Source organism: Hemibagrus wyckioides, linkage group LG13, assembly GCF_019097595.1.
Source record: "Hemibagrus wyckioides isolate EC202008001 linkage group LG13, SWU_Hwy_1.0, whole genome shotgun sequence".
Classification (NCBI taxonomy): Eukaryota; Metazoa; Chordata; class Actinopteri; order Siluriformes; family Bagridae; genus Hemibagrus; species Hemibagrus wyckioides.
The window spans coordinates 25,686,414-25,701,388 of record NC_080722.1 but is presented as its reverse complement, the minus strand read 5'-3'; the positions used below and the strand labels follow the sequence as shown (position 1 = coordinate 25,701,388).

At 38.0% G+C, this 14,975-nt stretch overlaps 1 protein-coding gene across 2 annotated transcripts in view; it reads left to right on the top strand.

Annotated features, from left to right (window-relative positions):
• pcdh15b (protocadherin-related 15b) overlaps positions 1 to 14,975 on the top strand; it is a 199,149-nt gene that overhangs the window by 141,556 nt on the left and 42,618 nt on the right. For both annotated transcript variants that reach the window (XM_058407184.1, XM_058407183.1), the window contains 2 exons: positions 2,178 to 2,318; positions 2,464 to 2,576. In XM_058407184.1, the coding sequence (XP_058263167.1) occupies positions 2,178 to 2,318; positions 2,464 to 2,576 (254 nt within the window). The remainder of the gene's footprint in view (positions 1 to 2,177; positions 2,319 to 2,463; positions 2,577 to 14,975) is intronic.

Here is a 14,975-nt window from a genome sequence, read left to right as displayed (position 1 = left end):
GCAAAAAATATTTTCAAAGCCTCTGTCTGCTCTTTCTTCATATTTGCATTACCGTCCTTAACCTCGTGTGTTTTATTCATAAGCTGTCTTCGCTCGTACTAAAGTAAAACCAATTACTTTTTTTTTACTTTGCCTGCCTACACACTTTCTTTAAATTTGCTTAATTCTTTTATTAGGTGTGATGTAATTATATCTGCAATTATGCCCTTAAATTGAAAAGACAAGCTGACGAAAATGGGATTGATGTTAATAAATATCTACCCCATGCAGAGAGACGGCGATGACAGAAAGGGAATGAAAGAGATTGTGAACCTTGACTAGACATGGCATGTCGGAGTTACAGTGGTGTTTTTAATCCTCGCAGCGTGCTCCGTTCACCCCGAGTATTCCACAATTAGTCGATGAGTCATTTAAGGATTAAGCATCTAAGAAAGCTGACACTATTGGTGGATGGATCTCTGCAGTGTGAGGGTGGATGAATGAATTTAGGCTCGTGGCAGCACTGAGAGGGTGCAGCCCACCCGTTGTCTTTATTGTCACTTTCCTTCATTATCCATATTGTCTGTGGCTCAGTGGGGTTGCAGCCCTGCATTGCTCCATGTCAACCCAACAAAGCATGTCGACTTAAAAAAAAGACTTGAAAAACAGCGACAGGAAGGGGAACATGCAAATAAGGTACTGGATGTCAAGTTCAACATGAATAATGGGGCTAAAAATGCACATCAGTTCTGATGTTTTCTTGCTGTCGAAGTGTAAAATGTAGCTATTTGCAACACAGTTTGAAATGCAGTGTAATATTTTGGAGTAAACAGATTCTATATGGTGCACGCTTGCCTCTGGAGATGGGAGTCTGATTCCTCTGGCATGTTCTCCTTGTGCTGTGGAGTTTTCTTCAGGTTCTCTGCTTTCCTCCCCTAGTCCAAAGACAGGCTGGATTGGTTAGGTTGATTAGCATCACTAAATTGTCCAGGGTGTGCGTAAGAATGTGCAATGGATTTGGCACCTTGTCCAGGGTGTCTCTCAAGTCCTCTGGGATAGCCTTCAGGCTCCCTGTGACACTGCATAGAATAAGCAGATAAGATATTCAAGATATTCAAGATTCAAGTATAGAAAAGTATTGTTACGACACTTGTTGCTTGAGACCTGAATTTTGTCATTTAGTTCAAACTGTATAGTGCGTCATTAAATGAGGCATTTAATGAAGGCATTGAAGTTTATGAATGAACAACTGCCTTCTGGAACTGTGGCTGAAAACTGTTCTGAAGGTCATGTTATAGTTTCTCGCTTGGGGATAAGCCGTGATGGCATAATGAAGTTTCACCGCTTAGAATTTAAACAGAATTATAATATTCAGATCATTTAAATATCATTTAAAATATGAAGTTTCTAAAGCACATATTATAATGCTCAATATGACCCAAAATATAGAGGCACTTGAGTATTACTCCCATATGTTCCCATTTCTGAAACTACACAGAGCTGGCTCTACTTTGCTGTTATTTATTTCTTTATTTATTTTTACTTTGCTGGCCAATCAGCCACAAGGAATGTGTTGAGGTCACGCTCTGATATTGGGCAAGGAGGTCTCGGCATGTATGGGTGTGATGGTCAGGTGACTGCAAGCTTTGGGTCATAAAAAGTGTAAATTAAATACTAAAACAAACATGAGATACATTTATTTATTATAGTATTATAATTATAATTTTTAAGTTTTTTTCCAATTCTAAAATTATTTTAGCTGTATAGAAATAGAAGAAATGCTTGGAACAGTATTTATTTATGTGTAGAGTTGCTGATATGTCCAAAACTTATAAAATTGTTTTATTCTAGTATTGTATACAGAAATGCTATAACTTTATCTTGTTCTGTGTTGATCTTGTTCATAGATTTGACATGACTCACATTTTTGTCTCTTCAAGCTAACACAACGGCAGTAAGATTTATCACTGCACACAAAATAAAGGCAACATAACACGCAGACCACCAGTCTAACATCTGTGAAGAACATGAGTTTTCTGATCTAGCTAATCTGATCTGTCCAGTCAGATATTTACTCCATAAAACCACACATTTCTGTTCTGCAAAAGACAAAATATCTCTTTAAACTAAATATCTTGTAGCAGGGTTGATTTTTTAGCAAAGGATTTAAAATATATATTCATGTTTTTACCTCAAAGGGCAAAGCTGCCAGTCGAGTGCACTACAAAGTGGACTTGGAGCAGTTCCCCTACAGTGCCAGCATATTCGAAGTAGAGGAGGACACAGGAAATATCCTCACCAGGGTCAATCTCAATGAGGATCCTAACACCAAATTCATGGTGAGTACATGACTCTGGACCATCACAGGACTGTGAGAACATCTAGTGTTTCTGCATCCCATCTCACACTTTGGAAGAATTATGTTGTTCTTTATATTACTCTCTGGTTTTCTTCCAAAATTGATTTTCTCTTGTCCCCCTGAAGCTGGTGATTATTGCTTATGATGACGGGGAGCCAGAGAAGTCCAATAAGACCCTGGTGGAAATTACCGTCCTGCAGCCCTCTGCCATCCCAATCTTCACTCAGGAGGAGTACAGGTAAATGCTCTCTTCAGAAAACTTTCAGATCTCAGACAGACACGAACAAATTTGTCATGATAACTTCACACTATCTCAAGAAACATCTCTTCCCTTTGGCAAAAAAAAATTCAAGTTGCAAGAGGCCGATCTCAGTTTGTTAGCACTGCCAGGAGATACCACCACAGCTCATATGTCTGGTTCATGTTTTGTCAGAAATGCTTCGGAGAATTCTGAGTGTTTGGGGTTGTTTGGAACAATTGGGGCATCTTAGCTGTCCATCAAACAAGCTAGAAATAATAGGTGAAAAGAAAGGAAAGCACTTTTGTCTATTTAAGATATCTGCTTTTTATTTTCTTTTGCAATGACCTCATCTAAGGAAGACAATGCACCGTCACAATGTCTGATGAGAAATCTGAAAGCACATTCTGATGAGTGGTTGGAACAAATTATAGTCTACGTGACAGACAGTCTACTGTGTGATCTAAAGCTATTATTTTTTTCCCTTTTTAAACCATTTTAAACAGAATGCTTGCTCAAGTTCCCCTTAAGTGTCAAGAGATTTTTGTTGAATTCAGTCAGTAACTTTGCAGTTCAGACAGCCAAGAAATCTTTTACCTTAAAAGAGTTAGGAGGTGGGTCCATTTTTTTTTAGTTATGTAGGCAAGCATCATTGGTTTAAATCTGATGTGGGCACTGAAGATAATATGAGAGAACTTGAGAGAAATCGAAGTTCTGGATCAGTTGTTTTGGGTTGGACGGCACACGGAGGCAGATCAGTCCAGTCTGAAGATGATAATGAATTAAACAAGCACTTTAGTAGCTCATTTGAATAATAATACCCAGACCCTCCTGAATCAGGGTAGCAATGTTATGCTAAAAGGTCAGCTTGTTCTTCTGAGGTTCCAGAAGGAAGGTTGCATGCACATGTCGGTTGCCGTGATCTGAGAACCGTCCATTACAACTTAAACAGGAAAGGGTAACTTTTTTGAAGCTGTACTGTGCAGTTAAGTTACAGGTTAATCTATAAAAAAGTGTTAAATATTGATTTCTTGCCTCCATTCATTCACACATTGCTGCAGAGATGCGTGGAGAGTTTGGTTTAATCAGAGAACTCAGGAATGCAATTAAGAAAGCAAGGTTTGTTAAAACGATCTGACAGACTTCACAACAAATAAAACACTATATAGCCAAAAGGGTGTTGACGTCTAACCATCACACACGTCAGCCTAAAGAGTTTACTGCCCAAACCTGGTCCAGCAGGACAGCATCCTGTGCACAAATGGCTTGTTAAGAAGATCTCAAATGTTCTGCAGAGAGCCATGACCTCCTCACCTCAACCCCTGTTAAACACTTTTGGGATGAACCGGAACCTTGACCTCTTCTCCCAACATCAATACCTGACCTCACTAATGCTTTTGTGGCTGAATGAACACAAATCCTTGCAACCACAATCCAAAACCCATTGGAGTAGAATTTATTATAACAGCAGAAAGCTGGAATGGCATCCCAATCTCGAATGGGATGTTCAACAAACACCGAAATGTGTTGTCTACTTAATTTTGTCCATATAGTGTATTAAAGTACCGACTGTACTGAGGACCAGGTATTCGTACCAAGCAGGTACCAGGAAACATTTATAAAGAACAATTTTATTTTTATTCACCAAATAATGACCCCCTCATCTCTCAACAAATATACATAAAAGTGGTAAGTTATCGCCGTATGACAGCCATGACACTGGAATCAAAGCAGATTCAGTGTTCTGCTCGGATATTGTTGTCTTGATAGACGCTTTCTTATTCTGGATTTGATGCTATCAGGTTTAAGAAGGCGTTCTGGTTGTTGCAAAGACTAGATAAAGAGCCACGTTCGGAAAAGAGACTTGAAATGATGTGAACCTGTCAGTGAAGCTTTTATAATAAAAGTCTATGAATATGTATGATGGCTCTAAGGCAAAGTGTGTGAATGTACTATATTCACAATATTGTTTTCTCAAAGGGCAGAGTGCACTTTCCATGAATGCATTATGGGTACTTTATTAGATTAAATGTTTAATATATTTGACACCAAGGGTAATCAATTCAATTCTTTTGGCAAATAAAGCAAATAAGAAATGCTTGAGAAGTAGCCTAGCTAAATGGCTTTTATTGATTTAAATAAAGGAACAGGGAACGTTTGTGTCTGGGATTGTATATTCTATATCTTGTGTACTTGAAATTTAAAAAAATATAAATAAGTAATATGTTACCTCCTTCCATTTAAATACATTCTATTTTGCAGAATTCAGAGCAGCAGCCAGTTTTGTTTGATATGTCAGTAGTCGTGTATCATTTGACTGATGGAGTTTAATTTATTGAAATGGCTCCAGCTGGAAGCGGTGCCTAAATTAAATGACTGATCATACAAAAAGACGCAGGAGGTAACAAAGGCCTGTGGTGTGATGCAATACACTGGCACAGAGTCACTCTTTATATGATCATAAAAGGTGAAAACAACTCACATAACCATTCATACAGGGATTTCCATATATGGCAAAGAAAAATCAAGAGATGGACTGTTAAATGTTGGTATAGATGGTGACATTTAAGTAGCCATAAGGTGACATTTAATAGACAGCAAGCAAAGTGGAAAAGTTCCAGAGCAAGTGAGCTATTTATATATTTAAATTGAAAGTGAGGATGAGAGCTGAAGCCTTGAGATGTGAGGTTGTGTGTTTATGTGTGTGTTGGTTCTATTTAGGTGTGTAACTGTATGTGTTTAACTCTTTTTTTTTTTTTAAATAGGCTTTGGGCCTATTTTATTGTGTAGGTTCAGCATTGAATGTCTTTGTCATGTATCACCCCTCAGTGGTGATTAATGTCTTCATATGAAAACAGACATATTCATAGAATAAAGTTTAAATATGGTATTTATTTAAAGGGTAGCCATAGATTCAATCTAAAAATTGTGAAACCCAGTCATTTTGTATGAGCGTTATTAATTAGATATGTTAAACTGGTGTGTGCCATGGCCCAGCTGGCATTAGGCCACATGTGCATTAGATTCAGTATATACTGCTTAGGTGGAAATGGATATTTAGAGGCCGATGTATGTTTTTTTTTTTTTAATCCAGGCTTATAAATCAGCTGTATTTGCCACAGCATCTTCTTTTTTTAATGCTGTGCAACACTTTACAGCCAGCTCTAATTCGACTGAAAAAAATTCACTGCTTGATTTCTTTGCTAGTTTCAGAGAAGGATAAATGACCAGTCCGGTAGGATTTAACCTAATGTACGTGTTGGGCTTCTTCCCCAAATATATCGAGTTTCCTTATAATGCATTCTGTCCTGCTGTTGTAAGATGGCTTGAGGGCGAGGGCACTGGTGCATGAGAGGCTGAAGAGAGTGTCTGCTTGCTGAAGATGTTGTTGAGACATTTACATTTCTGTCATTTGGGTCTTAGCATTTTGGAGCCAATCTAATCCAGAGCAACTTACATTTTATCCAAGTTTTATACAACTGAGCAATTGAGAGTTAAGTGAAGTGACAGCTTTCTGGACCTGGGATTTGAACTCACAACCCAAGCCACTAAGCTACCACACCCCCAACAGACATTTCACCATTATGGTGTCCGTTATTGCTGTTGGGTTAGACCACTACACAGACTTCATTTCCTAGCACCCACAGAGGCGTATGAACATGGAGACCCTGGAATCTATTTCCTAGAACACACCTGCACTTCCACACTCACTTCTAATAATGCATTTTTAAGTTTCCATTTTGTTCTGTCATCACCAAGCCATTTGATTTGGTCATTGTTGTACAGTTTTCTAATTTTCTGTATTACTGTTTTGACTTATAGTCTCTGTTTTCTGATCTTTGGACTCTTTATCATGATGACATTTTAGAATTGTCTGCCTGCTTAATAGGTGTATATATATATATATATATATATATATATATATATATATATATATATATATATATATATATATATATATATATATATATGCATGTATATGTATACACCAATCAGCTATAATATTATGTGCACTGAGAGTTGAAGTGAATCAGACTGAGTATCTCCTCATCATGGCACCTGTTAGTGGGTGGGATATATTAGGCAGCAAGTCAACATTTTGTCCTCAAAGTTGATGTTAGAAGCAGGAAAAATGGACAAGTGTAAGGATTTGAGTGAGTTTGACCAAAAGGGCCAAATTGTGATGGCTAGACCACTGGATCAGAGCGTCTCCAAAACTGCAGCTCTTGTGGGGTGTTCCCGGTCTGCAGTGGTCAGTATCTATCAAAAGTGTTATTTAAGTCCTGTAATTTGTGAGGTGGGGCCCTTGGAGGCCATAGAGGATGAAGGATCTGCTGCTAACATCTTGGTGCCAGATACCACAGCACACCTCTGTGTTCTCTCTGCTTTCATATAAAACCATTTTCTTTTCATGTGATTCATACTGTTTCTGTAATTTGTCTCCAGATTGTAAGCGATGTTAAGTTTCAATGTCTCCAGATTGTAAGCGATGCTAAATAATGTTTTTCTTTTTCTTTTTTGCATAGCTGTGAGTTCATTTCTTTCAAATCTCTGTGAGCTTTTTCTTTTACAGATTTGTCGGTAAAAACAAATCAGCGGTTTGCTGTTTGCAGCTGAAAGGTATTCAGCAACTGAGTGTCATGAGGCAGGCACTTGGAGGTTGGTTGGATCCAAGTGCATGGGGTTTATTAACAAAAACCTCAAGAAAATGATTGGACAACTGATGAAAATTAGGAGGTGAAATGAGACTGAATACGTCAGAGAAAGAGCAGAAGCGGGTTAGTACAGTATCCACATGAGCTAGGTAAGGTCAGAGTCGAGAAGGTGCTTATAAAGAGTTATAAACAGTGAGTGTAAGTGTAGTAGGCCTGGAGGTCACTGGGAGTTGGCCATGATCGTAGTCCAAGGTGACGTTTTGTGATGTGACACACAGACATGCAATGAAGAAAATCAGAGTTAGCCAAACTTGGAAATCTAATTTGGAAATTGTAGCCTGTATAATTTACACCAATATGTTCTAACAGATTGATAAATGAAGTTTTGAACAATGTGTTTGTACTCATTCATTGTCCAGACAGCGGTCTTTCAGTTTCTTTGTCCTTCTTTTAATTATATCCCGCTAAGTTAAAAGTAATCTTACCTTATTGAGGGAAAAAAAGTTTCATTAAACACACAACATTTTTTTCCAGCAAAGGTGAATTGTGAAAGTTTTTTTTTTTTTTTTTCACGAATACAGTCTGATGAAAGGATTTTGCTTGTGGCAGTTTCCACTTTTTCCTCTTTTACAAGCGGCAGCCTGCGCATTTTGTAATGCGGCTTATCCCATAAAACCCACCTAATGAAGCTACAGCAACTTTCACTAAATCACCAAGCGGGCACCTTGAAACTTCAGAGTTTGTCATTTTGACGATCACAGCAATCGGTGTCTTATTTTTCTGCTTACCAGTGTGGATGCTTACATACATCTTTTTCTCCCCAATCCTCCCACTCCTGGAGCATGAATATACAGGAGATAAACCTGCCATGGTTCTGAGGCATGATGTGATGAATACGAGCGCTTAACATTTGGCACACGGTTGCAAGTAGATTGCTTTTTTTTTTTGATCTGAAGGACGGTTTTGAACTCTTACCTGAACCGAGATGGTGCCTGGTGCCTGTCTTTAGCTTCTTTGACAAGGTAATGATTATAATGTCAAACACAGTCATTAAGTAAAGCGCCAAAATGGACACGATCTAATAAACCATGTGATGCTGCATTTTCTTTCAGAATTAGTGTCTTAAGAGCTAAGATTAATCTCTGAGTAAAATATCACCAGACTTCTGAGGTTCTGAATGTCCATGTTGTCCAGTATTTTTGATTTTAGCATAATAGCTAACACTGTGTATGTGACGTTTTCAAATCTAAATCGTCTATTTTAGATTCTTCCCAAGTATACTACCTTATAGATAAATTTAAAGATGCATTTCATTGAGTGGAGAAGTGCTAAATTTCCCGTTGTGAGGTGATTATAGTGACGCGGCACACGATTAGTGGTCTTGGTTCAGAGACTGTATAATGCCTCCAGGATGTTCTGCCATGTTGCACTTTCAGGTGAAGTGAATCAACACGGTGTTCAAATGTCATCTGTTACGGGTCGGTGCGTTCAGAGCAGTAAGGCGCCAATTAGCCACGCATGCTGCTCTCGCTGTTAGTTCAGCTCATCTTCCTCAGCTACTCCACAGCCGAGGCTGACTGAAGTAATGAGGGCTTTTAGGCCAAGGTAGTCTCTCATTCTACAATTCAGAACTTGTACTATTAGTATGCAGCTTCTTCCAGAGGGTCAGACAAACAAGCACACCATTAGCATAGCACCGCTGATTAGCATGCGCCAACCTCACCTATGTCGCTTGCTTGTTAATGCGTGTTTTTAAAGCATCATCGATTTGTTCTGCCAGTTCCTTTGTGGGAACCCTTATCAGCATATTAAGGGTTGTTCAGGTTCCTGTGAACACATCTCAGATGCAGTTAGAGGAGCCACTGAAGCTGTGAAGTCAACACAGCGGTAATTTTTAATGCCTTCTGAATAGTTCCCTATTCCTATAAACCAAAGGCAAAATAGCCGACCAAGCTGTTCACTGTATGATATTTAAAATATACGAATTTGGTCTTGTTGAGCCAACTCAGTCTTGATGGAACTATCAAATTAGCATGATAGCTAATATATAGCTGTTTAATTGCTGTTTGATATGTGTGTGTGTGTGCAGTTTAAAAAAATTACAGCCAAATGCTTTTAACTACTTTCTTGCTAAACCCACCTCCACTAGGCGATTACTGTAATGCTGTTGATTAGCATTGATTTTAATATCAATGCCGTATTTAAATTATGCTTATTACAGTTATTTATCTAATAATTCATTTAATAATACATTCTTTAGACAACAGAGCAGCTGGCTGTAATCAGTTACAGTGAAGGAAACCAGTGCTTTGGCTTGAGTCAGCTTCTTTGTGAAGGGAGAGGTAGGATGAGGAAGGTGTTGGAGTGGAATGCTAACACTGACAGGGCTGATGCAATATTTAACAAGGTTACTGAGGTGGAAAAACCTTTATGTGGCTTACATGAGTGTGACACTGATTGGGTTTAGAGGTCATAGATACACTTCGCACCTGGCAGATAACCTCATTTTATTAGTGCGGTTTGAGACTAGCAGATTTGGAGAAAGATGGACTGGTTCTGTTTAATTCTAGTCAGGTTAGAAGCAGCGTTTCTTCTTCAATGATACTGTAAATCAATGTACTGTGTATTATGCAACAGCTAGGTGTTCTATACATTTTGTGTTGCATTCCAATTGTAATTCTTCTACTACTACTTCTTCTACAACTCCTCCTACTACTGCTTCTTTTTATGTTTCTGTTACTCCTTCTACTATTACCACTACTACTACATCTACTGGTACTTTTAATTCTCCTCATTTTCCTTTTCCTACTATTACTACTTCTCCTCCTCCTTTTACTTCTTCTTCTTCATCTTCTAATAATACTACATCTAATACTACTACATCTACTACTACTTTTAATTCTCCTCCTTCTACTACTACACTGTCTGCCTCTGTTACATCTACTATTAATACTTCTTCTAATTCTACTATGTCTTCTAGTACTTTTACTCCTCTGTCTTTTCCTCCTCCTGCTTCTCCTACTTCTCCTCCTCCTTTTACTACTACCACTGCTTCGTCTTCTTCTTCATCATCTTCTATGTCCACTACTACTATTACTTAAACTATTGCTTTTACTACTATTAATGCTACTACGTCTACTAGTACTTTTCCTCTTCCTCTTTTTCCTCCTCCTCTTACTTCTAATTCTTCTTCTTCTTCTACTACTACTAGTACTACTACTACTACTTCTATTACTCCTACTATTCCTGCTGCTGAGACCTTCTATTAATACTACTTTTAATTCTACTGTGTCTACTTCTATTCTACTACTAATCCAACTACATCTCCTACTACTTTTACTCCTCCTCCTCCTCCTCCTCCTCCTACTACTACTACAACTTCTGCTTCTTCTTCTACTTCTATTACTCCTTTTACTACCACTAATACTACTTCTAACACTACTATGTTTACTACTACTTTTCCTCCTCCTCTTACTACTACCACTACTTCGTCTTCCTCTTCCTCATCTTCTACTTCTATTACTCCTTCTACTACCATTGCTACTGCCACTACCATTATGTCTACTACTACTTTTACTTCTCCTCCTCCTACAAGTTCTGCTTCTTCTTCTACTTGTATAACTCCTTCTACAACTTCTAATACTACTAGTACTTTTTCTCAACCTCTTTTTCCTCCTCCTACTGTTACTGTTTTTCCTCCTTCTCTTACTGCTACTACTACAACTTCTTCTGTTTCTTCTTCTACTTCTAATACTACTAATACTACTACTATTGCTACTAAGACATTCTCCTAATACTACTTTTAATACTAATACGTATGTCTACTACTACTACTGCTATTTCTACTATTACTTTTTCTACTATTTCTGCTAGTACTTTTCCTCTTCCTCTTTTTTCTCCTCCTACTCTTACTTTTTATTCTTCTTCTTCTGCTTCTTCTTCCACTTCTATTAATCCTTCTGCTACTACTATTACTTTTACTACTCCTTTTAATACTACCACCACTTCAACTTCTTCTTCTACTACTACTACTGCTTCTTCTTTTTTTTCTTCTTCTTCATTATGTTCTACTTCTACTACTACTATTATTACTACTGCTAATATTAATAGTAAAAAATCTTTTATTTATAATGCACTTTTCTTTTATCAGCTCAAGCTTTACACGTTTGAAAAAGAAAAAAAAAAATGTAATAAATAATAAAACAGGGACTGTTTAAAAGTTTCCATAGCACTCGCAGTCCAACCCAAGGTCAACACTGGTACAGCCCACACACTCCCCACAGCCACAGCACCAACAGACATCGACACTCCAATGTACAAAGCGAGCACGCACATCCCTGAACAGAGAGCTGAGCATCCCTGAGACCTCTCAGTCTCTCAGATAGCACCAAACTCTCTGCCATCAACACAAATAACAGGCACAGAGAACGTGATCAGACGCTGCACTCTGTACACAGCGACACCCCAGACACACGTCGAAGATTAAGGCCATGAGAAATCTGCTGTTTAAGCTTGGGTCTGGAGCTCATCCATAACTAGCAACCAGCAGACAAATATGAAAAATGAACGCAAATAATACACCAAGAAAACAGATGCAGAATAAACATAAAATTAATGAAAAGTAAAAGAAAACAAAATGTTGTGATTATATGCATCAAATGTTGTGTTTCTTCTCAACCCAGTGCTGTATAATATCTCAAGGCTGTCCAAGCATTCATGAGCATATAGTGGTGTTTGGATTAATGGTGGCTTTAAAGACTTATATATACACTTATATATTTTTAAATGTTTGTGGAAATCTGACCATTACACCCAAATGTCTTCCCCAAACTGTTCCCACTGAGCACACAGTTGTATCGGATGTCTAAAATTTCCCTTCTTTGGAATTAAGAAGTCCAAATCTGTTGCAGCGTTACAATGCACAATACACGGTATATACATTTACACTTACATTTATGGCATTTGGTAGACTCCCTTAAGCAGAGCGATTTAAAGAAGTCTTTATGAGTGAATACATGGATACTGGTTCACTAGGTCATGGACAAGAAATACCATCAGTCTAAGACTCTGTTCTAGCAAGAAATGGATAGATAGAAGTTTTCAAGTGCTAGTTTTCAGGAAGAGGTAGGTCTTTAGATGTAGTTTGAAGACTGACAGTGACTCAGCCATCCTGCCTATTCCATCACTAACTATTCCAGAACAGAGAAGAGTCGTGATGCATACCTTTCTTTTACCTTGAGAGATGGTGGGACCAGTCAAGCAGTACTGGATAATCAAAGAGAGCGTGGTGCTTTACACATACAGTATCAATGAAAAGTTATGGAAAGTAAATCCAAATCAAATCAATATTTGGTGCGACCAGCCTTTGCCTGCAAAACAGCATTGATTCTTTGAGGTGGACTTTTGAAGGAACTTGGCTAGGTAGGTTGTTCCAAACATCTTGGAGATCTAACCACAGATCTTCTGTGTATGTAGGTTGCCTTAAATCCTTCTGTCTCTTCATATAATCACAGTCAGACTGGATGATGATGAGATCAGGGTTCTGTGAAGGCCAAACCATCACTTCGAGGACTTCTTGTTCTTCTCTACACTGAAGATAGCTCTTAATGTCCTAAAAACATAAAAACTACAGATAGTAAGATGACACAGGATCATGGTACAAATACAGTAGTGAAAACCGGTGCAACATAAATAAAGCATGCTAATAGACATTATTAAAATATATACAGTATAGAGTATACAGTATACGTATACACCGATCAGGTATAATGTCATGTCATGAGCAGTGAGAGGTGAAGTGAATAAGACTGATGACCTCCTCATCATGGCACCTGTTATTGGGTGGGATATAACGTTATGCCTGGTCAGTGTATATAATAAATATTTACAAATACAGGACTTTTTTTTTATCTCACATTGAAGAAACTGCATATCTAGCATTTTTCTAGTTTTAAAAGCAGAATACTGAAAGGTTCAGACTGAAAGGTACATACCTACTGAGCAGTCATATGTGTCTAAAAGTCATCTACTAAGTCTAGTCGAGCTAGAATGAAAGTTTTTGGGACATGGGCCCAGTCTAGCGTCTAAATACGGTACGTATTCATTCTACATCTGTTAGATGTTCTTATATGGTCTTTGGTGTCTTGACTTTCATATTATTTCTTAATACTTATTCTCACATGAAATAATCCTTCCCTGCCTCATGCAATAATCAATCAATTAAACCTTGTTTTCTAGTTGTTTTTTAGTTGGCTTTTGTTTTTGTTTTTTGCCTGATTCATCAACCATAATAATTTGACATAATTTCTGACAGATTTGGAATGCCCTTTTAAACCCAGTCAACGTTGGACATCCAATAAGGACAGACCTGGTTTGTACACATCTTCCAGACATTGCATGCTCAGCGGTGAGGACCAAATGTGTGACAATAAGCACCGGAAAGTCTAAACCTGGCAGAACTTTAAAACACTGTTGGCATCTTTACCTGGGGCTGTTATCATACTGCGGAGAAGTGCGACCAAGTTTTAAGGGAATAAAATGACATTTATTGAGCTTGGGAAATTCTTCTGCAAATAGATTTGTAATCATCAGAGTCTGCTCATTATAACACTGCCAACATGAGGCAGGATGAATCCGCGGATTTATGTTGTTACCACCGAACTCTGTTCCTGTTATCTCGCAGCCTGTCAAGCAAAAATCATTATTCCAATTACCATATTATTCGAACACATGACCTTATGTTCCTGTTCTTATCTAGCATTGTGTTGTACTGCTGTAACCTATTCACTCGAAAGTTCAACGTATGTTAGGAAATTTCTCCTCTAAACACCACTGCTGTGGAGTGTTTGTGAGCGTGTGACCTTTCTGTTCGGTTAAATAGATTGGGTCGTTCACATGGTGCATCTACAAAACTGTCATCCAATGGATTTTTCTTCCTCTAGAAAATTCTACTGGGTTTAAATCCTGCAGTCAAGGTGCATTATATTTCTGATTAAAAAAAAGTCTTGCATGGCAACAGCTAAACCTGTAGACCATGACCGGTTTCTTTATATCAGCTCAACGCCAGTCAGAGCCCAGGCTGAAGCCAGCAAAAATTTTTCTTTTCTAATACACATATTAAACCTGGGAAACCGGGGAAATCACCAAACTGTGATGTAAATCCATCCATCCAGAACGCATTTTGGCAACCTTCTTCTTTCTTTATATATTAGCTGTGTCTAAAATAGAAAGAACATGCCTGAAGGTCATACTGTCTCATGAATCAGTGTCTTAGAAGGCGATGGATGGATGCATGGATGGAGGGATGGATGGATGGATAGATAGATAGATAGATAGATAGATAGATAGATAGATAGATAGATAGATAGATAGATAGATAGATAGATAGATAGATAGATTATGCAGATTCTAATATTTGTTAGCCTTACATCTTTACTGGGTTAGATGGACAGGATGGACAGTGCCTTTGCAAATAAAACAGAGAAAATTCATTCTCTGTATCTGCTGTTTTTAGGATTTGTTTGGTCACAAGTTTAGATAAGCAGTCATAGAATGTATAATGAAGTAATGACATACAGTCATACACAAACATTATTATGGCACTGTGCAAAAGTTTGGGCACTCAAAGAGTTCCAGAGTCCAGAGGTTTCAGACCTTAATCAGCTCGTTAGATCTGATGCATGGCAACAGCTGTCATTAGTAAATGCCAATTTCAAAGCTTTACAAATACTTTGACTCTTCAAAC